At 42.3% G+C, this 26,673-nt stretch overlaps 2 protein-coding genes across 12 annotated transcripts in view; one reads left to right on the top strand and one right to left on the bottom strand.

Annotated features, from left to right (window-relative positions):
- The window catches only part of PRPF40B (pre-mRNA processing factor 40 homolog B), a 35,299-nt gene extending 31,465 nt beyond the window's left edge, over positions 1 to 3,834 (top strand). For 3 of the 5 annotated variants that reach the window (XM_069970135.1, XM_069970132.1, XM_069970136.1), the window contains exons 24-27: positions 797 to 899; positions 982 to 1,043; positions 1,135 to 1,299; positions 3,305 to 3,834. In XM_069970135.1, coding sequence (XP_069826236.1) covers positions 797 to 899; positions 982 to 1,043; positions 1,135 to 1,299; positions 3,305 to 3,397 — 423 coding nt within the window. In that variant the 3' untranslated portion in view covers positions 3,398 to 3,834. Of the gene's footprint in view, positions 1 to 796; positions 900 to 981; positions 1,044 to 1,122; positions 1,300 to 3,304 lie in introns of those variants that run through there. The other 2 variants (XM_069970133.1, XM_069970137.1) reach the window with 2 other exon arrangements.
- A 9,004-nt stretch (positions 3,835 to 12,838) lies between these two features.
- The window catches only part of FMNL3 (formin like 3), an 80,000-nt gene continuing 66,165 nt past the window's right edge, over positions 12,839 to 26,673 (bottom strand). For 2 of the 7 annotated variants that reach the window (XM_069970127.1, XM_069970131.1), the window contains 15 exons: positions 26,328 to 26,429; positions 25,646 to 25,943; positions 24,236 to 24,301; positions 24,017 to 24,141; positions 23,374 to 23,576; positions 22,715 to 22,949; positions 21,556 to 21,624; positions 21,374 to 21,454; positions 21,159 to 21,288; positions 19,670 to 19,830; positions 18,628 to 18,729; positions 17,811 to 17,903; positions 17,582 to 17,705; positions 17,264 to 17,387; positions 15,714 to 15,801 (listed from right to left, as the gene is read on the bottom strand). In XM_069970127.1, the coding sequence (XP_069826228.1) occupies positions 17,296 to 17,387; positions 17,582 to 17,705; positions 17,811 to 17,903; positions 18,628 to 18,729; positions 19,670 to 19,830; positions 21,159 to 21,288; positions 21,374 to 21,454; positions 21,556 to 21,624; positions 22,715 to 22,949; positions 23,374 to 23,576; positions 24,017 to 24,141; positions 24,236 to 24,301; positions 25,646 to 25,943; positions 26,328 to 26,429 (1,881 nt within the window). In that variant the 3' untranslated portion in view covers positions 15,714 to 15,801; positions 17,264 to 17,295. Of the gene's footprint in view, positions 15,802 to 16,627; positions 16,675 to 17,263; positions 17,388 to 17,581; positions 17,706 to 17,810; positions 17,904 to 18,627; positions 18,730 to 19,669; positions 19,831 to 21,158; positions 21,289 to 21,373; positions 21,455 to 21,555; positions 21,625 to 22,714; positions 22,950 to 23,373; positions 23,577 to 24,016; positions 24,142 to 24,235; positions 24,302 to 25,645; positions 25,944 to 26,327; positions 26,430 to 26,673 lie in introns of all 7 variants that reach the window. The other 5 variants (XR_011363152.1, XR_011363153.1, XM_069970130.1 and 2 more) reach the window with 5 other exon arrangements.

The raw sequence follows: 26,673 nt of genomic DNA, 5'->3' as shown, positions 1-26,673 counted from the left end.
TTGTCGTTTGAGCGTTGTCGTGTTTATACCAGAAGATTACTATTTAAATTAATTTAATTGATTTTTTGCATGATAATTGGCCAGTTTAAAAGGCCTTTTACACTTTTACACAATTCCATTTTTCAGTCATCAAGCCCTCTTGACATACTCCCCATAGAGACATGTCAAAGGTTTGATCGGTTCGGGTCCGAGTGTTCATACTTGTACTGATCAGGAGAACGAGGCGGGAGAAGACTGCGCTGAGCGTGATTCTCTCCTGGCTCTACGTCACATGATCAGTAGAGCTCTGTCTGATTGCCTATGTAAGTCTGATATCATATGACACAGAGCCGGGAGAGGGTAGCTTTTGCCATGGTCTCCTCTGCCGCTTCGTTCACATGATCGGTACTGTCAATGCACAGACAGCTTCAGATGTGCCAGCAGTGGCTGTGATGAGCGGGAAGAAGCCAAAAGGACACTGGGGAGTGTGGACAGAAGAGTTTATAACCTTATTATTTTCTTTGCACATTCTTCAGCCATTGGCCACACATTGCTATTACACATAGCTATGTGCGGCCAATGATTTTAAACTGTTTTTGGCTGATTGTTGTCATTATTAGACCGAGCTATCGCTCCATGTACTAGGACCCTTAGACTCATAGCACAAATGTGAACACGGCCTATACAGACTTTGGCTTAGTAACAACTAGTACTAGAGCACTTAGCTATTTCTTGACAGCATTTGAAAACTTCAAGTACCTTTTTATATTGTTTTAAGTTCTTCCTCAAATGATATTTTTTTTTTCATTATTTTAAGACATCAGAGACAGAAGAGGAAAATCACCTACATCGCTCACAAAAAAGAAAAAAGAGAAACCATTCAGAGTCCGGGTCTGAAATCTCATCATCAGGTGACTCGGGTATGGTTTGTACCTCTGCGGTGTCCTTTGATGTGGCTGTCTTGTCAGAGATTTCATTTGCCTTGTCTTTATTTTTGCCTAGAACATAGCTCCAAGAAATCCAAGAGGCAGAAGAAGAAGAATAAGAAAAAGAGACACAAATCGGTGAGTCTGCACAAAGGCTTTCCTGAGAAGATGCTTTGTAGTGGTCTGTAACAGAAGAGAAGTGAACAATGAAACATAGTTTCCCTTTTAGAACAGTCCTGAGAGTGAAGCAGAGAAGGAAAAAGAGAGGAGTAAGAGAGAACGAGATCAAGACAGTGAACAGATGAAAGAGAGAGTGAAAGACAGAGACCATGAGCAAGAGACAGAGTCTGCAGACAACCGCAGATCACTAAAACAGGCCTTGCGGAAGGAGAAAGTGAGTGTTTATAGGGGACAACCTTGACATTCATCATGTGTCTTATATAACAAACTACTGCATTTATAAGTGTGTTTATACGGCAACAGGTCTCGACAATCTTAAGTTATAGCCAGGAGAAGCATATGTCTGCAAGCTTCACTCCCTGGCTGGTCACCCCATCTGACTGATTACAGGTTGGGTTCCATAGACTTATAATGGACCCTGTCTCTAATGTTTTAGATTGACAGGAATCAGGGGAGTTAAGTTTTCGACCAATGCACCTCATCCGGTTATACCTTCAGAATGGGTGTCAGGACTAAGACCTGATTTGATCTAAACTTTTTTTTTCTTTCCAAAATCTTTTTATTGAAAATGTGATCTAAACTTTTAGCATGTCTGGACGAGGTGCCAAAAATCGTTTTTAGAAATTACGCTGACATATTAATATTTAGAATGAAGCAACTTTGCAATAGGTCTTGATTAAAAAAAAGTCTACCCTTCTGAGTCTTATAGCGTCTCTGCAGAACTATGTGTTGTCATGGTAACAAACAAATCAACAACAAACCCTGCGTAATCAGATCCTGCGTTCTAACTCCTCTTTATCTGTCCCTTACTTTATTATAATGTATATTTGGAATTTAGAGGGCAGATGAATCTAATGATTGCTTATAATAGTCCCCATGGGAAACTTAAAATGTATGGAAAAAAAGTCAGTGCTTAAAAATTTGAAAAAAAGCCCCTAATAGTTCAAATCACCCTCCTTTTTCTTTAAAGTGACACTGTCACCCCCTTTTTTCATTCTGACTTCTCTACACAGGTGTAAAGGGTAAATGTAGCAGTTTTCATGTTCTTTTATATCATATGTCATGGTGCTTGTTTAAGTGAAAAGTGATCTTTTTGATCTGCAGATTGTGCTAAGTGGGCGGGGCTTCACAGCAACAGTGCCACTTAGCCACACCCACAGCACCACTGTTGGCCCCACCCCTCTGTGACGCCATTGGCACATAGGTCCCACCCCCTTAACGCCCATTGGTATGGGCCCACCTAGAGGGGGTGGGGCCTAGACCTTTAGGCCAGCCCGTTCCAATGGCGAAGCGGCAGGGCCTATGTGCCTATGATGTCATGGAGGGGCGGGGACAATGGTGGCGCCGCCCATTTAGCACAATCTGCAGTTGATAAAAGATCACTCTTTGCTTGAACAAGCATCATGACGTATGATATGAAATAAGGTAATAAAAATGGTAAATTTACCCATTATACCTGTGTAGAGAAGTCAGAATGCAAAAAGGGGGTGACAGTGTCACTTTAAGTTAAAAAAGAAAAATGTATTTGGTGTCAGAACCACTCGGGGATTGTAGACACAGGAGGAGGGAACAGTGGCTCATGTGATCAAGTGGACAAGGAGGCTCCGAGCTTTGAAAATTGGATGTAGTAGTGATTGTATATAGATGAGATGTGTGTTTATATGTGTATATTGGGGGACATGTATGAAAAGGTAAATGTCTTTTTTTTGGCGCAGGTAGGGCAGATTGGCGTCAAAATATTCCCAAAGGTTATTTTTGCGAATATTTTGTTAGCATCTGCGTCACCTTCACCAGTGGGGTGAAGAGGGGGGTGCAGCAGCACACTGAGGGGGGCACAGCCTCTGCGTGCGCCGCATTTATCATTTTTCTGGTGGAAAAAGGTCACTGAAACCTGGCGTAGGTTTCAAAATCTTCGAACGGACGGGCTCCATGCGATCAGGATTTATGTAGAGGCAATGCGCCTCTACATAAATCCCCTGAGCTCCGGGGACATTTGTAAGCCCGGCGTAAAAAACACCGGACTTCATAAATGTCCTCCACTGTGTATAGATCATTGTATATACACAGACTTGTCATGTACCTGCAGTGGACTTGTATAGGGCCTTCTCATACATGCTTCCTTTTTTGTCCCTTTTGCATTGTGTGTCTGTATGGCAGTCATGTGTCCGGTTCTTTAATGTGGCCCATCTTTCTGTTTTTCATTGCTGTCTATGTTTCAGACAGGCTGGGACACATCAGAGAGCGAGCTCAGTGAAGGAGAACTGGAGAAGAGGCGGCGATGTTTACTCCAGCAGCTGGATGATGATCAGTAGATAGATTTGGCTTCCCCCACACCGGAGCGCTCTCACCATCATGTGTTTTATTTGTTTGGGCTGACAGGTTTGGTTCTATATAAGTGTGCACTGAATGTCTGTATAAAAGACAGTCCAGAATAGAAATGGGGTGCTGCTCCTTGGTCACTAAGCAAAGGCTTCTTTTCATTTGTGACACATGAGCCAAAATCTGATTGGTTGCCATTAGCAGCATCACCATTCATCATTTCTACTAGTTTTTAGACATAATTTTCAATGTGCATTGAAGTTGTCCAGAATTAGGAAAAAAAAGACTGTGCTTGATCACTGCAGGATCAGAGAGGTGAATAATGGTTTTATGGGGCTCTTTTACCAGACACAGCCCATAGAAGAATTATTGGCCATTTACACATCTGCACTATATGGTCTGTGCACATACTGTATTCTGCGGACCAGAACTTGGAATTCCCAGCATCCTTCATAATGAAGCCAGGAGCTCTGAAACGGTTTACATTTTCACTCATGCTGTACTGTTTCGGAGCTCCTGGCTTCATTTTGAAGGATGCTGGGAATTCTGAGTTCTGGTCTGCAGTATACAGTCTGTATATATTGCAGACATGTAAATGGTTCCTTACACTTTTTTTTTTAATGAAAAGTGGACCCTTTTACTAAGCCCAGACAACTACTTTAATGGAGAAGTCCGACCAAACCCAAGTGGCAGGCAGGATAAATAACAAGCTCTTACTTCCCCGCTCAAATGCTGGTGGCCGCGTACTTCCACTCCAGTCCCTGGCCGCTTCCTGGTCTGAGCAGGGACTCGAATCGTGATGTGTGAGGTCTGCTCAGCCAGTCAGCGGCCAAAGTGGGAGCCCACTACAGCTGCTGACTGGCTGAGTGGACCTCACACGTCATAATCCGGGTACCCGTTCAGACCAGGAAGGGGCTGGGGACCCAGGGACCGGACCGGCAGGATGTGGCCACTAGCACCAGAGCAGGGGAGGTAAGAGCACATTATTTCTTTTATCCTCCCCTTTCCCAGTACTTGCTAGAAAAAAAAACAGGTCTTGCCGGACTTCTACTTTAAGGGTGGGTTCACCCTGAGGAATCCAGGCGGATTCCGTTGCTCGTCCCCGCTCACATGAATCTCCGCCCGTGCCATAGACTCCATTCTATTGACAAGTCTATTCTTTGGGCAGGCAGCGGAATTCAACCGACCATAGATTCGAGTCTATGGCACGGGTGGTGATGCACGCGGGTACAAGCAGCAGAATCTGCGACGTTATCAGCCCGGATTGCTCAGTGTGAGCCCACCCTTATTCTGTTCTGCAAATAATGTGAGGCTTGTACACAACTAGTCATTGTCACTGTACAGCCCCGATAAGGTTCAGATTGACCATATGTTCTATAGTGGAAAATGTTTATTAAAAAAAAGCCAAAGAAAACTTTATTGCAGCGTCTTTATAGTATAAAGCAGCAAGTATGATCATTGCATGTCCATCAAGGATCTTGTGCATAGTTTCTGCCTTTGCTGTAGAAGAACAGAGTAACATTGGCTTCTAGTGGAATTATTATACTGGTTTCCACCCCAATCTCTGACAAAGTCAGATGTAGTAGTAACACAGTACAGACAGGGGGCAGCCACAACTGCAGACTGTGGAGCTACACAGAGGCCCTGCAGGCACAGGGGCCCAAGGATATCCTATTATTACAACGTTTCTATGACATCACATTTGAGGGATGGAGGAACATTTTGGCATAATCTCTTTTCCCCAGATCATTCACACAAATACAGCAGACTGTACACATTTAGAATTAAACCTGATTCTTGTAACCAAAAAACTGCTTTACTCCTGAGACTGCTATATGGAGGAAGTGGATTGTCTGGGGAACAAAAAAATGTCTTACCTGTTCTGCTCCCTTAAAATAAAGCACCCAATCTTTTTCATTATGTAGAACACAGCACCATTTATTTTGTAGTGGCTGCACCTGGTATTGCAGGGTACTGCAACTTTGTTCCTTTTAAGTTAATAGGACTGAGCTGCATTGCCAGACATAGTGGCTAGGAATTTTATGGCATTGTGTCTAAATAATAAAGGCAACATGAAATCGCAACCTCTGCCTTCCATCCCTGCTGTTACATCAGCTGTCACTCATCATACAGAAGGCATGCTTGCAGCGGGGGGGGGGGATGAATGCAGAGAGATCCTGTTGTTTAACATCCCAATTACTCCAGGTACTTCATTTACATACAACATCAGCAGCAAACAAAGTTAAATAATCTAACAACATATTACTCAGACACACATATCGCTCATATGTATAAAATGGGTATTAAATGACCTACATCATCCAGCTTCATTGTAAAAAGCTGCTGACATGTTCCCTTGAACACTATTACCAGAGACGGTGTCATGTGATTTCCACAGCTCCTGGCTGTATTTCAGTGATTGGCCACCAGAGGTCAGTATCTGTTAGAAAATATCTTACAAAACTCTTGGTGGGAAAACAAAGTAACAATGCATTGTGTACAAGGTGAAATCTGGCAGCTCCCTGCAGTTCCATTAAATCTCTTGCTCTATTGGAACATTCTTAAAACATACCTATTACATATGGTGTATTACATCAGGTAATAACTGTTCCAGTACAGAAACTATGAAACTGGGGGTGGGTTGCTGTATTTCTGTGTCCACATTTTACATGGTCATGAAAGCTGGAATTACATCCATTGCACTTTCATCTGATTTATAGAAAATGTTGGGGATATTTGCTAAGCACTAAATATTGTGGTGAGCATCTGCTATTGTGCGTCTTGCACTAAAATGTACCCGTCACTTTTGTCACATTGTAGACGTGTGAGCCGCTTCAGATATAATGCTTGATCAAGTTAAATATTCTCTAATCCCTAAAACCAGCAGGGAGAGAAGTACATGGCTAAGCGTGTCCTTGCCATCGTTCTGTGCTCACCACCACGATGGTCTTATAGACCTACAATAGAAGTCCATCTCAATTAGCTAGAGAGAACGCACTTGGCGCACACTTCTCCTGACTTGTTCTAGTGATCAGTCAGGGTCTGATGAAAACAAGCTCTCTACAACAAAATTATTTATTTTTTTTAAATGACCATGCCCATTTGAAAGGAACCTGTCATTTTGAGCACTTTGTTGTCAATACACGGGGACCGGAGGAGCTGATCAGATTAATGTATAGATTTGTGGGAAAAGATATACATTAGATTTTATTGATTTACATGTCTGCACACTCTGGAACCAAAGAGGAGCTGTCAGCAAGAAAACAGGTGTAAATAAGCACTATTTGGGGGCTAGATAAGGCTAGTCACCAGGATTCACCGTAGTCCATTTGTTTCCAGTTCTAAAATATAAATCTTTTTTTTAGGCCATGTTCACGCAACGTAAGTTAAATATTAATCACGGTTGTTGCCGATTTGCTACACGGACGTGATTAATACTTAAAGGGATTATCCAGCGTTACAAAAACATGGCCACTTTCTTCCAGAGACAGTTCCACTCTTGTCTTCAGCTTGGGCGAGTTTTTACTGCTCAGTTCCATTGAAGTGAATGGAGCTTTAGGGGGGGTTATCCGGCGCTACAAAAACATGGCCACTTTTCCCCCTCTCTTGTCTCCAGATTGGGTGGGATTTCAAACTCAGTTCCATTTAAGTAAATGCAGCTTAATTGCAAACCCCACCTGAACTGGAGGCAAAAGAAGGGAAAAAGTGTCCATGTTTTTGTAGCGCTGGATAACCCCTTTTAATTGCAAACTGCACCTGAACTGGAGACAATAGTTGTGTTGTCTCTGAAAGAAAGTGGTCATGTTTTTGTAGCACTGGATAACCCCTTTAACTTACATTGTGCTGCAGCTAGAGGGAATCCCGGCCGGAGTGTATACACTGCGGCTGGGATCGCTAGTGGCCACACCGGCTGGGTAACAGAATGGCTGGTGTCTTACGCTACGTGAACATGGCCTTAGACTGCATTCCCACGTTCTGTGTTCCTAACGGAACACGGACGTGGAATGCATGTACCGGATTCCCCCCGCGCCTGGACAGCATCTGTAATTAGATACTAGGAGCGGGGAAACTGTATTCATAAGCGCCGCACTGTAGTAACAGCACCGCGCGGCTGCTTCATTACAACGTGGCTCCTATGAATACAGTTCCCCTGTTCCCAGCATCTAATTACAGATGCTGTCCAGGCGCAGGGGACTCCAGTACATGCATTCCACGGAACGTGGGAATGCAACCTAAGGCTATGTTCACACTACGTAAGAGCTCGGCCGGGTCACGGAACGGCCGGTCTCTGGCCGGATCATCTTTTTCGGATGATCTTTCCGGCCGCAAAGCTCTGATGGATGCGCCCGCATCAGAGCTTACCATAGCACACAGTGAAGCGAGTGTCCGGAGCCGCTCGCTTCACTGTGTGAACTGTTGGGTCTTTCTGCGGCCGGAATTCACTGAATTCCGGCCGCAGAAAACTGACCTGTCAGTTATTTGCGGGGCCGCACAGATCCTGGCCAGAGCGTATACAATGTGTGTACGCTCCGGCCGGGATCCCATTGCTTAATAGGCTGTGTTCCGCTGCACAAAAACTACGGCCGTTGTTGCCATCGGCAACAACGGCCGTAGTTTTACGTAGTGTGAACATAGCCTAACTCTGTAAGGAGGGGGTGTATCCTCAAACATGCTAAAAACACAGGTAAGACAAACCCTCTTATTCACCACCTCTGTATTCGCTTGCATCCACCTTTCCCATTTGACTGGCCCACTAGATAAAGTGGACATAAGCTGGGATTACCTGGGCTCTGTTGCCCAGAATCATGATGAGAAGCCCTAGTCATTGGCTTATTTACACCTCTATTTTCCTGCTGACAGGTCTGCTTTAAAGGAGAACTCCGGATATAAAAAATATTTTCTCTTTAAAAATACAGCTATGAAAGTTTTATTGATCTCCCTATATAATGTATTACCGTGTCTGTGCGGTACACTGGTAGGTGATAGACATTGAAGAAGTGAAGAATACTGGCCTCCCTGCAATCCACTCTGTCTCCTGCTACCTCTGCTGCCCCCCCCTTCCTTTTGAGACAAAGATCATGTAACCACTGTAGCACATTCAATTTGCAGACTTGAGGGATTATGGGAGTGGGAGAAACAGGACATTCTGAGTGCACATGGTAAAGACTTAAGCCCCTATTCCACGGGTCGTTTAAAGAAGCAATATCGTTCGTATTCGGCCGATATCGGCCGCTACGAACGATATTCGTCCCGTGGAATAGAGTGCAACAATCAGCCGACATCGTTCATGTCGGCTGATCATTGCAGTCGCTTGTTTTTCAACATGTTGAAAAACAAGCGACTGATATAGCAGCGATCTGCTGCCGTCGCTCCGTTGAATAGGAGCATCGGCAGCAGGCGCTGCTGTATCCTATGGGCTGCCCAGACGATCAGCGATCCTCCGAGCAGCCCCTCCCGCACTCACCCGCTCGCTGCAGCCGCATTGAATAGTGGCGGCAGCGAGCGGGGAACGAGGAGCAAATGAGCGCTAATAGCGCTCGTTTGCTCCTCCAAACGACTCGTGGAATAGGGGCATAAGGGCCCTACTCCACCGGACGATTATCGTTCAGATTATCGTTAAATTGTTCAAATCTAGACGATAATCGTTCGGTTGAAATGCAGTTAACGATTAACGACCGAACGAGAAATCGTTGATCGCTTTATAAGACCTGGACCTATTTTTATAGTTGCTCGTTCGCAAAACATTCGCATTGAATAAGGCATCGTTCGGTCGTTCGCAATAGATACGAACGCAATAGCGAAGAAATAGCGAAGAAAAACGATCGCAATTACGATCATAAGTAACGATTATCGTTCCATTGAAATGAGTGAACGTTTTCAGGTCTTTCGCAATAGTGGACGTTTGAGATCGTTAATCGTTAACGATCATGCAAACGATAATTGTCCGGTGGAATAAGGCCCTAAGGGGAAATGTAGTCTGATAGCAGTGAACGGGAAGAGGAACATCAAGAGAGACTGAGTAGGTAGAAAACTGCATCAGAGGAGTGGGACTACTGTAAAACCACATTAAGGGCCCTATTCCACCAGACGATTATCTTTCAGATTATCGTTAAATCATTCGGATCTAAACGACAATCGTTCGGTTGAAATGCAGTTAACGATTAACGACCGAACGAGAAATTGTTGATCGCTTTATAAGACCTGGACCTATTTTTATCGTTGCTCGTTCGCAAATCGTTCGCATTGAATAAGACATTGTTTGGTCGCTCGCAATAGATACGAACGCAATAGCGAATAAATAGCGAAGAAAAACGATCGCAATTACGATCATAAGTAACGATTATCATTCCATGGAAATGAGTGAACGTTTTCAGGTCTTTCGCAATAGCGGTCGTTTGAGATTGTTAATCGTTAACGATTATGCTAACGATAATCGTCCGGTGGAATAGGGCCCTAAGAGTGTCATGGGGAACATAGGTATTTGGAAGTTTTTTTTTTTGTTTTTTTTTAACAAGGCTGCCTGGAGTTCCCCTTTAAGTCCAGTGCACCACCCTTACTTATTGACAGCCTTCCCATTGAGTGTGCCTATAGAGATAGCTGTTAATTGATAAATTCAAAGTTCTCATACATCTTATAGCTAAAAAAAAACTATATATCAAGGTGCTTGTAAAATGTGGGCTCAGTCACTATTGGGAACATATATAGACGTCACAGAGGAGAGCTTTCCTCTTGGGCCCCCAGTATATGAGCAGCTCCCACTATGAAAGAACATTACTATGCAAAGCGGACAACTGATTTCATATTAAAAATAAAATAGTTCTACGTGAGACATTCCTTTACAGCCCTATAATAGATGAAGTTGTAAGGAAGCCCAGTAATGCTACAGATAAGCCATTCATTGACCCTTGTAGTAACATCTGAAATAAGAAGGAGGGGAAGATATTAGAGTACAGCCCAGGTGACTGAGGGACAAGCAACCCTTTCATCCAGATCTCCAGCATCACAAACATTCCTATATCAGGTATAAGGAGGTCTGAAGGAGAAACAGCGGAGCTATAACCAGAAAGACAAATTCATTACCTATAACTCTCAGCTCTGTTCACATCCATGTTACTGGTTCCATCAAATATAATGGACAAAACAGCATAGCATGCTGCACTGTTTTGTCCTATAAAATGCTAGACCCCAAAGTCAATAGGATCCACTGGGCACCGTTAATGGCTGAGAAGTAAGTAGTGATCACGCCATTATCTTCGCTTTTCTGCTCCTACTAGGTAGGTTCTCATTTATGGCTTAAAGAATCACTATCATTTATAAAAACTTATGGGTATCTCAGGTGATCTGATAGGAGCAAGGCAATGTCAGGTACTTTGATAATTGATTTTATTTATACAATTTTTATGATATTTTATATTGTGGGTGGGAATTTGAACAAAATAAAGCCAAGCCAGAGCCCAGCCCTACATTGTTTTGTGTACTGTATACACTGTACACTAAAAAAAAAAAAAAGAAGATATTTTTTAAAAGATATCTGGTGCTTTAGAAATTTTGACTGCCATCTAATGCATAGTGAGTAATAGGGTGTGGACATGCAATTTCCCTTTTATTAACTTTCTACACACTTTGCACTTACTTCACTACTTTTTGGAAGCCCTATCCACATAGGAGCAACTGGGAAGCTCTGTGGTCACTGAATGATGCTTTACACTTGCATCATCCTTCTTTCATTATGTAATAATCCTCATAAAATCTTCCTAATCCTAGTAAGAACTAAGAAGAAATCTTCCTAAATACAAATAAGAAACCTTGAAATGTTAAAATGACTTTTTGAAATCAACCGTAGTAATTGTTAAAGTAATTCGCATTACACATAAAAGAACATTAATAAAAGAAAACTAAACAGAGGGATGAACCTGCAATTAATCTACTAATGTTCGGCTCTATTGCTGGGTTTACACAGAACAATAATTCGCCCAATCGAACGATTAACGATTTTGAAGCAACGATTTGGTTTTTATAACGATCAGCGTTTAGATGGAAAAAATCGTTAGAAGATTTGTAAGAAAAATAGTTATTGCGATCGTTTTTAAGATCGCTTAAAGCGTAACTGTCATTTCAGGGTCATTTTTCTGAAAACATTACATATCAACAGTTCAAGCGATTTTAAGAAACTCTGTAATAGGTTTTATGTACTAAAAGAGTTTCCTTCTGTACTGAAAAAGCAATCTCCCAGCCTCCCCCCTCACATCAGATGAAGCAGGATTCCTGTGTCCATTATGTGGCTATGGAGAGGGGAGGGGCTGTTAGGAGTGACTGAGCACGGAGCAGTCCTGCACAGCACAACACCCTGCAATCTTCTCTCAGTAAGTTCATAGATAAGCACTGACCTTTCTGACCCCAGAATCCTGCGGTTTAGGTGCCCAGAGAGTCTACAAGCAGCTGACCATCATGTCACCTCTTCCTGCTCCCTCATCTCCCTCAGCCCCTCCCCCCTTTATAGGCTTACAATGGAGAGAGCAGAGCCCATCTTCACTGGCTTCTCTGTAATGAAGACATGTTTGCCTGATAATGCACAGATAAGAAGTCAGGGGGGAGGCTGGGAGATTGCTTCTTGAGTACAGAAAGAGGCTTTTTTGGCTGATGAAACCTATTACAGAGTTTCTTAAAATCGCTTATACTACTGATTTCTGCAATAAAAAAAAAAAAAAATATGACAGTTACGCTTTAAGCCCATCTTTTACATAGGGTGAATCTGTTTACACGAAGACTGTTTACACAAAGCGATCTGCGAATTTTTAGCGAATGACGAACGATGGTTTAACAACATGTTGAAAGATCAAAATGAACGATTTTTCGCTCATCGCTTGCTGTGTTTACACGGAACGATTATCGCTCAAATGCGATCGTTATTGCGAAAATTCGAGCGATAATCGTTCTGTGTAAACGCAGCATATCTTTCTTAAATCAATCATTGGCTCCTAATTACTTACACATACACATCAGCACAAATTATACCCACACACATCAGCACAAATTATACCCACTCCACACTGCTACACTATACATACACACAGCTCTACTACACCAACACACACACTGATTTCATTTAAGGCCAGTTGGTTGGAATTTGCTGTGTGCCCCCTTCACAGCATGTGACATTATAGAAGGTGCTACAGCTATGCAAGACCTTTAACGGCAGGGTAAGTTGTTCTCTTGTGTTAGAAACCTGGGTGTCTAAATGCTTCCACCTCCTCCATATTTTTACTCAATGACCACCAGCTGCTGCCTACTGGATACTGCACCAGGTCCTTATCCAGAACAGATCATTCTTATCCTGATTGTACCACAATGGAAGCAATGATCCTTTGTAGATGTATCTGTGTATATGATAATGATGTGGATTAAGATGCACACAGCCAGCAGGACACAGACGCTCACAATAGGGCTCTGCACATTTATTGTCAACCAAATAAAACACAATAACATAAGAGAGCGCTAAATAGTTTCCTGACATCTGACCATGAGTGAAAAAAATGACTTGTAACAGACTGGCATCTAACATACTGTACAAGATTAATACACAGAGAGAAGGCACTGGAACCTCCTCCATAGCCAGAGCTCGGCCACCACAATGCCACCAGCTTCTAGCAATGAAGGAGGCTGGGAATGTATTTTATATGCACAACAGTTAAATACCATGGAATGGTTACAATACAGACTGGATAAGAATTAGGTATAGCTTGCCGTTGGCCCCTCTGGCTTGGCCATGTACTAGTGAGTTACAATCGTCACAGCAGTCGTTTCTGGAACAAGGTTCTGCCCGCAGAGATGATGCCAAGTGAAATGTTTAATAAATCCTGATAGCAAATAGCTTATGATAACACAGTATGTAGGGAGAACTGTTGGATATGGTCGTCCTAAAAGCTAGTAGATTGTCTAGCTGATGCGTAAGGTGCATGTCTATATGGCTTCTACCACAGAAGAAAAGCTCTGTCATCATCTTTAGTCCAGTCAGCTGGGTTTGGTCCCTAAGTTCACCCATATACCAGTATATGTAATGAGAGTGATAGGAAGGTTTCCTCACTTTATATGCTCTGACATATGACACATACCTGCTAAAAGCTTGACAAAACAGAACGTGATAAAGCAACTAATAGAGTGAAAGGCCATTCAACATGACACAAATATGGAATGTCACAGATTCTGAGATATCGGACGTGAACTGTACGTCCAGGGACTTTGGCCCATATGCAACATATCGCTGCTTCCCTACAACCTGCGGCTCTTCACTCTCTCAAATAGCAAAATGCGTCACTTAAAGTTGGAGCCCCCTTTTTTTTCCTCATCTATTAAAATACCTCTTGCTTAGCGCTATATTAAAAAATACAAATCTTTTCATGAACTGAGCAAACCGAAGAGAAGACTTTGGCATTAGTGTCGCTGACCGCCTGTTGTCCAGGCAAATAACAGATCAGATCCTGTGTGCCAAGACTGTACATATAAAGCTCCAGATTTGGACAAATTTAGAAATAAATTATCTTTACCAAAATTAAAAACAGGGCACGCTACTGCCCCCTAGACACAGATGTAGGGTAGCAACATCAAATTGTAACAATATCCCAAACCTACCTGAAATATATAAAAAAAACTTCATTGTGAAGTATGTATGGGTAGGAATGGGACAACACTGTTAGATACTCAGTTCATCTATAGCTAAAATACAAATATATATATTTCGATATATAATAATAAAAATGTGTGCAGACTGGAAATATCACTGACTGTGTAGGATCTGTGCATAGTGGAAAGGATAAGGATAGATGTCCAGTTTACTAAACCTTGTTAGCATTGCTTCTGTGCCTAGTATGGGTTCCCGGAATGAAATACACCATTGTTGGGAAAAGTGATTGTTTAAAGGGGTATTCCAACAAGTTAACTTATCCTGTGGAGAGATTTCCTCCATGAAGTGTGAGGAGGTCCAACCACTACACCCTTCACAACTTCCAGAATAGGGCCCTGGGTCACTCCTTTATTTTTTAACGGCAGGTGGCCATGCACATTGCAGGTCGATTGATTCTCTATAGGAGATGCCGAAGGTAGCTGAGCATTGTACTCCGTTATCTCTGGCAGCTCCAGAGACAATGAATGGACCACCGACTCACCACTCTATTCAAAATAAAGGAGTATGGCCCTGTTCTGATGCTGGCTAGGCGATAAGTTTACTTAAATTGGACTACCCCTTTAAGGCTGGGGCTACACAACAATTTCAGCTGCAACAAGAGTCCTGCAACCATAAATGCAATGTCGAGCTGAGAAGTAACTAAGGTCACTAAATGGGATCGCATTGCGACCCCTAAGTGGCCACAACCCAACCCAACTTCCATCTCAGATGTATTTCCTGGGACTGTTGTGTTGCAGTTGTAGTATAACTCTTGTAGTTAATGCTACAATATGATAGTAAAGTGGACATCTCCAACAACAGTACAGATATGCAGACAATATGACACATAAAGCAAGCGTGAGCCAAATCCTCATCGAAACATTCATGGACAACCATGCTAGTATTCCCCAACCTGATGGGAGTCTTAGTTTTAGTTTCACAACAGCGGGACAGCCACAGGTTGGGGATGACTGCATGAACTGCATTTACAATAAAGCAGAAACAGAAGGAATGGCTTTTCAATACATCTGTGTCTGCACCACTGCTACTTACTAATATCATTCCCTTTCGATCTTCATGTGACTTTTTACCTCTACCTACTTCCCACACTACCACTTCACTGGTCACCTTGCAACTTTCTCGAGCAATCTCAGCAATTTCTCATCTTTTTTTTTTTTTGGTAACCACCCTAAATAACCATTACTTATTTCTAGGGCGATGTAAAACTGCTTCTATTGACCTGATCACAGCCATGAAAAGAGAACCGATGACATGGCCAACCCCTGCACTACCCAACGCCTCAGTCGGTGCATAACTTTAGTGTTCAGACTATCCATCTGCAAAAAAATAAAAATTTCTTACACTGACAAGGCACTTTCTTTTTTGCAACAAATATTGCCCACAGCAGCCGATACAGCAAAGAATATTACAAAATATTTACATTTTTAACAGTAAAACATTAAAAAAATATATAAATAGTAAAAGAAAAAAAATAGTTCTATAATACTGTTGCAATAAGGCACTTTTTTTTTCCTCTGTAAAGTGTCCCGGCTTCTTCGTTTCCCTTAAAATGTGGAGTGGAGGGAAGAGTGCAGAGTAAACTGCTTAAGTTCTATCGCCTCACAGGGCAATACACAGCAAAGCCCAGCACAACTTCTTATTCTTGGAAGTGCTAGATCCGTCGCCAGGCATGCCGGAGGACTGCGTCTGCTCTTCTGAAGGGCTGATTGCGGAGGTCTGCAAGATGGAAAGTGAGAGCGGATGAATTAAAGAAAACTACTTTAGCAAGATGGAGAAAAGCAGATGGGCGGAAGCAGTTAGTGGCGGTTACCCAGTATGTGCTCGTGTGGGGAGGGAATGAGAAATACAATGACAAGCAAATCTCAGCCTCCTTCCTAGTCATATATACTGACCTGTATGATGGGCATAGATACTGGGGCATTAGTTGTAACATTTTCTGCAAAGCCAGCAAGTTAGTCCAGCAATATAATTCTGTGCAGCAGCTTCAGCGCCATCTGACTGATATGTGGTACTTCTGATGCATTGCTGTAGACTATTCTAGCTTTAAGTGTTATATCCTGTCACTTAAAACTTTGAACATGTCCCAGAGACAAGTCAAATGTTTTGACTGGTTGGGATCTGGTTATTCAGACCCTGACTGATTAATGGAATGAACAGGGAGAAGCACTCAGCTAAGCCCTTCTCTCCCAGAAACAGGTTCCATAGAGTTACTTTAGAGTCTGTTTCCTGCAGAGAGAGGAAGAGAGAACTCCCAAGAGAAGTCCCGACTCGTTCTAGCAATCACTGGGAGTCTGAACACCCGCTTGTCACAGAGAGTTCACTCTATATCATAAGCCTGCTCTATTTATACCCTATCTAGGTCTATTACCTTTGGAGTTATACTGTAGTGGCACTAATCTGAATAAATGGACTTGTACGTGGTACCACGGTGCAAGATGCAATAAACACAGACTTATTACACGGATCATCCTTCTCCTCAAGCAGAAGCAGCATAGCCTGCATTAGCTGATGCACATTTAGCTGTCTCTGGACAATGTCTTACCCTCTGCAATAGGAGGGATACTAGAGATGAATCTTCCTGGGGCTAATCTGAGAGATAAAATAAAACATGTATATATATATATATTTGAAGACCGTCAATCCTGGTCTTAATGTCAAGAAAATGAGTAGTGAGGAGGACACTATGATATGAGTTCAGGTATACAGCGTGCGGAGAGTTGTCATCCTTTATGGTCACCACCGAAATGCCAGGCAATATCCTGTAGAAGCACAATAGGCAGGGGAGCTGGGTACCTGGGTAACATGCACAAGTGCTTACAGGCCTGCCACAGCCCGAAGAGACCATTTGTTTAACAAACACCCTGTATATTTGTGGGTACAAAAAAAAGCAACATCTTCCCACAGCCTGCTTGTGCTTTACATTTCTGAAGGAGTAAAGCTTAGTATATATGTAACATACCCATGGAATATTACATATAGATGAGATGGCTGCAGAACACTAGAAACGTAAATATCCAGACATGAGAATAACATGCAGTCAGGTGCATTGCAGATTATTAGTAGAGTGACTACAAGGTTAAAGCATAGAGTGTGTGCATGCATTCCAGCGTTGTCCGATAGAGCCGTCCACGGCTGAACAAGGGAGGCGACAATGCATGCAGTAGGAGGGTGCAAGTACCTTTACATACTCTTTATTTAAAGGCACAGGGCTTAACAGTTTGAATCCTCAAAAAGGGATGTATCACAGAAGAACCGAGAGCCTCTCTTAGCTGTTCTGGCTGTGAATGGGACACTCTTCAGGACTGCAGTCATCAATGTGGGTTGGGGAGACAGAGAGATATACATATATAGTCAAATACAGGCAATTCCAAAAGGTCTCATTACAAGGAGAAGGCATCCCCATGAGTGTGGTAAGATGCGGCTATAACTCCATGGGATGTCTCAGATTGCTGTTGGAAAAATAATGCACAGAATTTCACCTGTAGAAGAAACCCACCTGTGATTATATCTTCAATGGTTCCATCCTTTCCTTCATACACAGGGCGGTGGTCCTTGGCCTGCCGCCTTCGCAGCTCAGCTATCAAGTCTTGTTGCTGACGCTTATTTTTTTGCATTGGAGACTAAAGAAGGAATAAACAACTTGTTGAGTTGGCCACTGAGGGAATATAACAATACATGGCTGCCTTATGCATATAAACAGAGAATATTCTCCTAGTACTATATACCTTAGGATCCATCTTCTTTGCCTCCTGAGCTAGTAATTTCTCCCTTAGTACCTCCTCCTGCTTCTTCCGCATCTCATTCTCTTGTTCAGCTTCCTATTTAGAAAATAAAGCATTGTAAACCATTTACACCACCAACACAGAAAGTCCCATAGAGCCCTTATCCTTCTCTTTTCTGTAAGGGCATGGCTGCAAAGCTAAACCAGACCTGGACTTTTAAGTAGGAGCAAACATTTATTACTGTTAACATAATCCTAGTTTTTCATACACTGATTTATTGGTCTACGCTCATATAATATGAAGCGGCTGAGTGCAGCAAATTCACAGAAAAACCCTGTGATGCCATTCTTTACATTATGAGGGCACGTTCACACAGATTTTCAGATGGATTCCATTCTGGGTAAATTCCTTCTGTAGACTACATCTCGTAAGGTTACGATTACATGAGATGTGCTCCATCGACAACATGTGTAAGGATAGATTTATGTAAGCAGTGTCTGGGATTTGAGAGTCTTCGCCTCCTTCTACACACTACATGCACTCTGGAATAGCGTTATCAATGGACCAGGGTGTAGTTTCTATTAGTTTCTATGTTCTCTCTTGTGCAGTGCGTTTACTGAATGCTGTCCCACTCAATGAGTAAAGCGGTTACGCTGTTACTGTGCGGGGACCACACCCAAAAGGACCTTTTCCTGCTGGAACAATCACAGGAAAGAGCCTTTTCTTCTGGGTTTTGAGGACACACATTAAACTCACAGGTGCCTCTGCAGCGTCCAACATGCTTACACACAAGTCTACGACACAAGGTTAATTTCTGTACCTTATAGGATTTGATGAATCTGGCGAACACGGGAAAGAAAACAGAGGGCGGCGTTGTCTTTGGATTTTCTCCAAAGTAATGCACCACAGCTGCGTACGCTTCCTGCAGAGGAGAAAAAGAAGAGATCTGGAGATACTGTTCTCTTCTAAGAGCACATAGAACTTCACAAGTCTATGCTTCCTGCAGGCACAGAGGAGGGAAGGGTGGGAGGGTGGAATCACAGTGGGACAGATTGCTATAAATACCCAGACAGAGCGGTCAAATAAAGCAGGAAAAAACAGCTGATGGAGGAAAACAATACACACAACTCAAAAAATGGTAGAAGGCAAAAGAAGCGGACTCGGTGTTATAGAGTCCCAGACAATATGGACACTCTGGGTAAACCATAAACAGCTACATTACTTTGTTGGTATTTATGAAAAAGACAATGGCAAACAAGTAAGTAAAAAAAAAAAATTTCTCCAGCAATTCCCACATGAGAGGGGTGTATCTAGTACAGTGGCTGTCATTGTGTCTAGTGAAACTAAAAAGAGAGCATAAAGTACAGAATGCAAGTAAAAGCAAAGACAGCTATAGGCACCTGCACAGACTGGTAATATTATAGCTAGTATAGGGAAACAGTCTGACTCCACTGTGGATACTGAGCGAGGCAGGCTGAAAAAAGCTACAGAATGATTCAGATCTGCAACAATTATATTAGGAAAGAACTAAAAACCAGTGTACAGCCAAAGGCACAATAAGTCACATGTGTTGGGAAAATTAGGGCAACACTGAGGGCAATGCCTTCATTTTCATTGATGGTCATTACAGCAGATGCCACTGTGCCAACCTTGGTGCATTCTTCCAAGCATAGGCTTAAGCAGGAGACTCTCATCCCTCCATATGCTATATATTATGTGATCTATGGCAGACATAATGTGCACAAGAAGTGAGCAAGATGTGACCAGACACAGACTGACTCCTGCTCTTCTACACAAGGAAATCATTTACAATCTAATACATGTCAACAACTAGCATTGTTACCTTTCCCTGAGGTGCTTACCTCCGCAGTCCGGGCGTCCTTCTGAAGCTTGTCTAGTTTTCCTTCATTAGTGCTCACAAAACTCTTCAATACACTGTTATCATGGTGGCTGCTCTCCTTGCGGATCAAGTCCATTCCCTTCCCCAACTCCCTGACATCCAATAGGACATTTTCTAAAGACACTGGAAACACAAATAGAGTAAGGAGTAAGGCCTGGTTACTTCAGCGCCACAGATGTTGAACAGCCTAATATAAGAGGGACAATTAGAAAAATCCTGTATTACTTAGACAGACCATATTTACAAGAACAGGCTTAAAGGGGTTTTTTTACCCAAAAAAGACTTATGCCCTATCTACAGGAGAGGTGATGAATAAAGATTTTCAAATCCCCTGAGATTAGTCTAGAATCTGATTTGGTAAATGTGTCAAGATTCATTTCAGATTAAGAAGGGCCCTGATTGTGCTGTAATAGCCCACACAAAGTATGAAGAGGAGAAGGGACTCCTGTCAAAGGCAGAGGTTCCTCACACTATACAGTACAGTCTGACTGCAGAGTTCTCCAAATCTGGACCTGAACGCACATGTGGTCATCTCATGTCCTCCATCTGAATGGAGCCACAGTCACTACTACCCCATCCAACCTTATAAAACAGCTGGGGATGAATGTTGGACTAACATGGACTAACATGGAGCTGGAGATGTAGTACAGCACTCGGCGATCTCCATCAGGCCTATACAGCTGAACAGAGTGGCAGTGTGCATGCCGATTACTGTTCCAATAATTAGGAAGACATGACAGCCATTCTTGTGAACAGTGGACAGGCAGGGCCCCCAACCATTAGACAACTGCCTTGTTGTTATCCTGCCTTACCTAGGCCTCCAGTAGTACAATCAAAGAGATGGTCGGCCAAACCCTTTCATGTCGGCTAAATCGTCCATGATTCATCTGATATGTATGACAATCTACACTCTCCCTACCTCTAATGATAATTTAATGACTGATCCTGTCCCTGTCTACATAACAAGCTGTAAAGACTCCATAGAACAACTGTATGCAGCCTAGCATATGACTTTAGGATTAACTGTAACACTTTAGGATTGTTTTTCTTCTAGACAGCCCCTTTAAAAAAATAAATAAGTAAAACCCGGCTTATCCCGATCAAGGGTCTACTGTGACAAAACATTTCTGTAGACCTCGGGCAACTCTGAGAGATAAGCCAAATACGCTACACAACATGGATATAATAGAAAGCAAACAAAAATGTGATCTCATTGTTATACAAAAGCCCCTAAGCAAGTCTTCATTTCACAAACAGTAGAGAAAATATGTACGGAGATCAAAGCAGCCACAGTTACATAATACATGTATGAAGAACAATACAATTACTTGTGAGGTTGTATGTAACTAGACTTATAGATAAATAATAAAAATACATTAAAAAAAAATGTTTTCTTCTTATTCTAGAGATGATGCCCCTTTGATCTTCAATATCATGCCCGATGCCCTCACCTGCTGCTGCCTTCTCCACAAAGTGAAGCTCATTGTAGAAGGTGGCCACTTCAGGATACTTCTCCTTGCAGATCAATGCGATATAGTTTAACAAGGTCATTTTCCTGTCTGTTGACTTTGTGTCTTGAAGCTAGAGCGAACAAATTATTGATATCAGAATATTATATGATAGTTGACTCCTTTTAACAAGATCTTGAGTGATAATTCAATCTTACCAAGTCCAAGCTCTGTAGTTTGAACCCGTACACGGATCCTCTTTTGCTGCTGTTCATGTAATTGCCTAAAGCGAGGATAATCTGAACAGAAGGAAGACAAAGAGGAGTAAGCTCTGACCATATCTGACTGTATCACAAAGTGTTTAATAAAGTTTACACCTCATCCTTAGGCTCTCACCCACCTCCAGCATTTGTTTCAACTTCGGAGATGACTTGACGGAAGCAGACGCTGCAATCACTGCGTTAAGTTGCTGAAATGTTAGAGAATGTGTCAGATGGGCATACAACAAACTGAGGCTTACAGCATTATACACATCTCATTGTAGTGTAAAATACAGACCTCAGATAAATGCCAGCTTTCATTCTGATCTAAAGATCCTTAATTTATAGTTAATATATTACAATCCAGCACTATAATCTTGTATCTTAGGTTCTGTTTATATCTGCATCATGGTTACTCTCAGTGCAGTGTAGACACCAACAGTAACTGCTGGACTTAATGGCATCTATCAGCTTCTGCTGCAGTGTACACAGTTTTAGACAGCATTGTTTTTCTTGTCCAGTCTGTGACAGTAGTTCCCTACTAAAGCCACCAAGACAGATGCAAACAAGGCCTAAAGGGCGTATTACAGGGCCCAATGGCTTAATGTAAGATCTGCAAGATCGACGCTCACTTACTGAGCCCATACACTGCTTGACTATTGCGCAGCAAGGGCTGCACGGACATCGGCAATGTCCGTACAGCCCTTGCTTTAAAAGTGGAGAATAATAAAATTCATACATATCTGTCCACACTCATCGATGCTTCTGCCCTCTCCCCAGTACCTTCCTGTCTTCTGCCAGCTGCCGCCTGTGGAACTGCAGAGCTCAGCCAATCACTGGCCACAGGCGGCAAAAGATAGACGACAGAAAGGTACCGGAGAGCAGGGAGAAGCACTGGGAAGCGTGGACAGGTATGTATGAACTTTATTTTTTTTTTTACAATCGTCAGCCGTCGGCCACGCATCCCTATTACACGTAGAGATAAGCGGTGGGCAGCCGATGATTTTAGGTTAGGACCTAAACACAAAATCAGTCGATGATCATTGTCATCAGTTGATCATTGTCTTTATTACATGGAGAGAGAATCTGCCGAATCAGCCTTTGTAATAGGGCCCCAAGAATACTGGAGACTGAAGAAACTGTACACCTCAAGTGTGAAAGGATTATGTTATAAGATAAAGCAAAAAGCAATGTATTACTAAAGGGTCCTTGTGTGTCCTCTGCCTTTAGCATAACCAACAGTGACCAAGGAAATAAAAGAGAGTGCTGTAATATGTTGTCATGTAAACAAATTCATACCGGTGTAAGCAGCTGCAGGTTCTCATTGAAGTTGCCCATGAAGGTCATGATGGACATTCTCTGGGAGAGACGCTCCACTTTACTGAAGAGCATCATAAATCGGTCTTCATCAGATAGGTCCTCCAGAGGCTTCCTCTCCCTCTCATACTGCCTCAGTAACTTCACTTCTGCTTCTGTGGGAAGGAAACGCACCAGACACTCCACAAAATCCACAGGGATTGTCCGCAAGTCGAACCTGCAAGGAAGTGAAAACAAGTTAATTACTTTATGGATCTGTTTTTAGAAAATATGTTATATATAGAACGGTTTTAGATTCCTATTTAACAACATGAAGCTGAGGGCCATTTTACACGCCCATAATGTGATCCCAATAAATAGTCTGTGTAAAAGGTTCAGCGATCAGCAGACTAACAAGCAAACGTTGTCGGCTGATCGCATTTTTTATGTGTCCCTTTTCTTTATCATTATAGACTGTACATCGCTCTGTATAAACAGCTGATGAAACCGGCAATGATGAATATGAAGGGCTGCATGACTTTTTACGTGACGTGAGGGTGAGAATTTTAAAATGTTGAAATTGCAATGAATTTGGGGAATGGAACCTCTGCAGTAAATTAGTCATGTGACAGCCCAGCCAATACCTAGGGTGATAAACCTACGTTTGGATGGCTTTGCAAATCTCCTCTGTTGACCTTCCAGCTTTTCGCAGAGTGATGGCCAAGTTCTTGGCTCGGTTGGCTTCAAGAAGAGTCACTTTGCTAATGGATTTTTGAGAAGATTTGTTCTTGGAGCAGGTCAGGTCCATGGCGGCTCCCTGTGCTTTTGTTTTGAAGATCTCTTCAAATTTATCCATATCCAAATCCTACAAGAGACATAACACAACCTTAGACAAGTGAAGCCCATAAACACACTTCTATTTCATTCAATCAGAAATTATTAAATGACTATGGTTCTGGGAAGTTGAGAGGAATATTAATTTGGAAATAAAATACAATATAATCTTGACTCTAGAAAATGAATCCAGGTAAAGGTGTCCACACATATAAAAAGTCGCTGGCTGAACTCTCATTTGGCCACCAACTATTTTTCCTAGTCCCCCTATACATGTAAAAGTGGGGGGTAAGATGCTGCTTGGCTCTTATGGCAGTGGCTTATCTCTCCAAAGACAAAATGATTGGGTAGCTGTAATTTAAAGCTGCTCCATTGTTTATTATACGAGAGAATCATACAAATATTACATGCCTGAATAAATACATATAATAAAATGGCAGTAGTAGGAAATTCTATGGAAAAGTTTTTTACCTGTAAAATGCGCTCGTCATCCAGATCGCTAAACACTGTCCCACTGATCTGATTGGGCTTCAGTGCCGTCCAGTTAAACACAGGCAAGCGGAATTTTGTTTTGATTGGTTTCTTGATCCGGATGGCTGCCATAGGAATGTTAAGGTTAGCCATATAGTTAGATCAGTATGACACAAAGCATATACTGTAAAAATTCAGCACTCTTGCTGTAGCACTTACCAGATAATCCAGTTGTAATGATGACAGGACAGGAGGATGGAAGCGGCGGTGGGGGCGGACATTTATCTAGTGCACACAATGAGACACAAAGTTCAGATAAAACATATCCACAGAATGACATCAGAGCTAATATTTTTCATGAGCTAATATTAGATGAACTTTTTATAAGCTAATATTAGATGTTCTATCATATTATTACAATAGTCACACTGGTCGAACTGTATAAAAAATGGGGTCACAGTCTTCTAAAAAGATTCCCTAATTTGGTGTATTATACAAGGTGATTCTTTTCTTTGTCATCTCAAGCCATTGAGATGAATACAACTATAATGGAAGCCACTTTGAGTATTCTATTAGGCTATGTTCACACTGCGTATGAATCCATCCCGAGTTCGTACGCCGCCGTACATGTGCGGCTGAAACTACGGGCGTGGGAAAAGTAGACATGCAGGCGGATGCGTACGAACCGCGAACATACGCCCGCAGTACAGTTATGCTTCCCTAGCTTGTTTCGAAGTGATCTGAGGCAGGTCATTTACTTGGAAATCTTCGCCCAACCCCGTAAACCACACAGAACCTTTTGGATCGAAAAATCAAGTTCAATTTGGCTGAAATAAGTACTTCGTACGGGGCCGCATGGAAATCCACGGCCGTGAGTTTCAACATTTCCATCCTCAAACAATGGTCTTGTTCATTTTTCATGGCGCCGTATACGATCCTGCCGTAAGCTCATACGTAGTGTGCATTGTGCGGGCGTATATCGTATACTTTCAAGCGAACGCATCAACCTCAAAACTACGTGCGTATATTCACGGTTCGCACTACGGATTCATACGCAGTGTGAACATAGGCTCAAGATGTATCAGTGGTTCTGTATTAGTAATCTGACTAAAAACACCAAGGAAAATAAATAAGGTTGTAGGTCCTAGAATGGGGATTCACGTGACTGCGCCTGATGTTTTAAAATAGTAGCTTCTTAGGGAAAGTCTTCCACCCAAAAATCTATGCATTTACAACACCAGCAAAGTAAGTGAAAATTACAATTAAAATGGACCCATGGTGCTGATATGAAATACCAAGCATGTCAATAGTTGTCTGATCCATTGCAGATTTTCCTCACTGTAAAAGTTGTAGATTCTGTTACGGAAATGCTGCAGGTCCTCTGAAAAATCTGACAGGTGTCAAACTAGAGTATGAACTGTCTAGTGGAAAGAATTGATCTGATATGTTTGATGTGTTTTGCAACATGTAGATCCGTTCTTGTTAATATGGAAAAAACACCTTTTTCCACCACTGACCCTTTTTTACTAGGATGATTTAATATGCTAGTATTTATGATATCTGATAGGAGCGGAATCACAACTATTATTTATATGGAATGCATAAGTTTTACTGGAATTACACTCTTACTTTGCATAAGTGGAGGGGGTGGTGGAGGCGGAGGAGGAGGTGGCGGGGGTGGAGGCGGAGCTACAGGAGTCGGTGCAGGAGCAGGCGGTGGTGGCGGAGGTGGTGGGAAGTCAGCGATCAAGGACATGTCTCCATCAGAAACCCCAATAGGTGGAAGCACCATGCCGGCAGACCCCAGTTTCTGCTGCTGCAATGCATTGGCCTGTTCCAGCTGGCGCAGATGCTGAACGGCTTCTTCCTTTTCTTTGACGATTTTCCTTAGTGTGTTTACCTGGTGGGTTGTTTTCTCATACGTCTCCTGAAGAAATTGATTGGCATTAATGGCTAAGTATTTATTCAGTACTGGTTCATAGTGATACACAACCAATTATCAAATTATCTTTCTTATGTGTAGGCCGAGACCAAGAATGTATTGTGACTGTAAAGATGCCATGGAGGACATCGGTTGTGCTAAATTCCAATGTAGGTTGCATTCTAAATTATACTTGTATAAGAACGCATATATCAGTACGGTTTACAGGAATTAGACGTTGTAAACATTGTAAGGAATTCCTAGCACTCATATTGCACAATCATGGACACAGAAATAGACAAGATGTGGATAAAATATAACCCTACAGTATATAGTAAAGTTACATTATTTATACAAGTCGTAACCTAAAATACATCATATGCGTCTCACCCTCATGAGATCCAGGTCCTTTTCCCGCTGTAACAGGGTTTTCTCAAGTTCTGCCACCCGCATCATGTTCTCATTCTCCAAGTCCAGCAGCTTCTCAGTCATCTGGTGGAAAATCATGGCTTCAATAGTTAGATGTACAATGTCCACAATGTCTACCTAATGCTGCCACGGTCAGAACCGTTCTCCCTCATCGAAAGTCGAAACCAAAAGGATTTAATTTTTTTTCTTCTCAGGCAAGATAAGGGAAAAACCCCCTAAAAGTTTTCCAAACATGCCAAAGGGGAAGAATGAGATCAGGCGCACACATCTTTCACTTTCACATGTGAAGTGTTGTAATCTACAACTC

This window comes from Dendropsophus ebraccatus, chromosome 5 (assembly GCF_027789765.1).
Source record: "Dendropsophus ebraccatus isolate aDenEbr1 chromosome 5, aDenEbr1.pat, whole genome shotgun sequence".
Taxonomy (NCBI): Eukaryota; Metazoa; Chordata; class Amphibia; order Anura; family Hylidae; genus Dendropsophus; species Dendropsophus ebraccatus.
The sequence above is the reverse complement of the archived record's forward strand: the minus strand, read 5'-3'. Positions and strand labels throughout refer to the sequence as shown.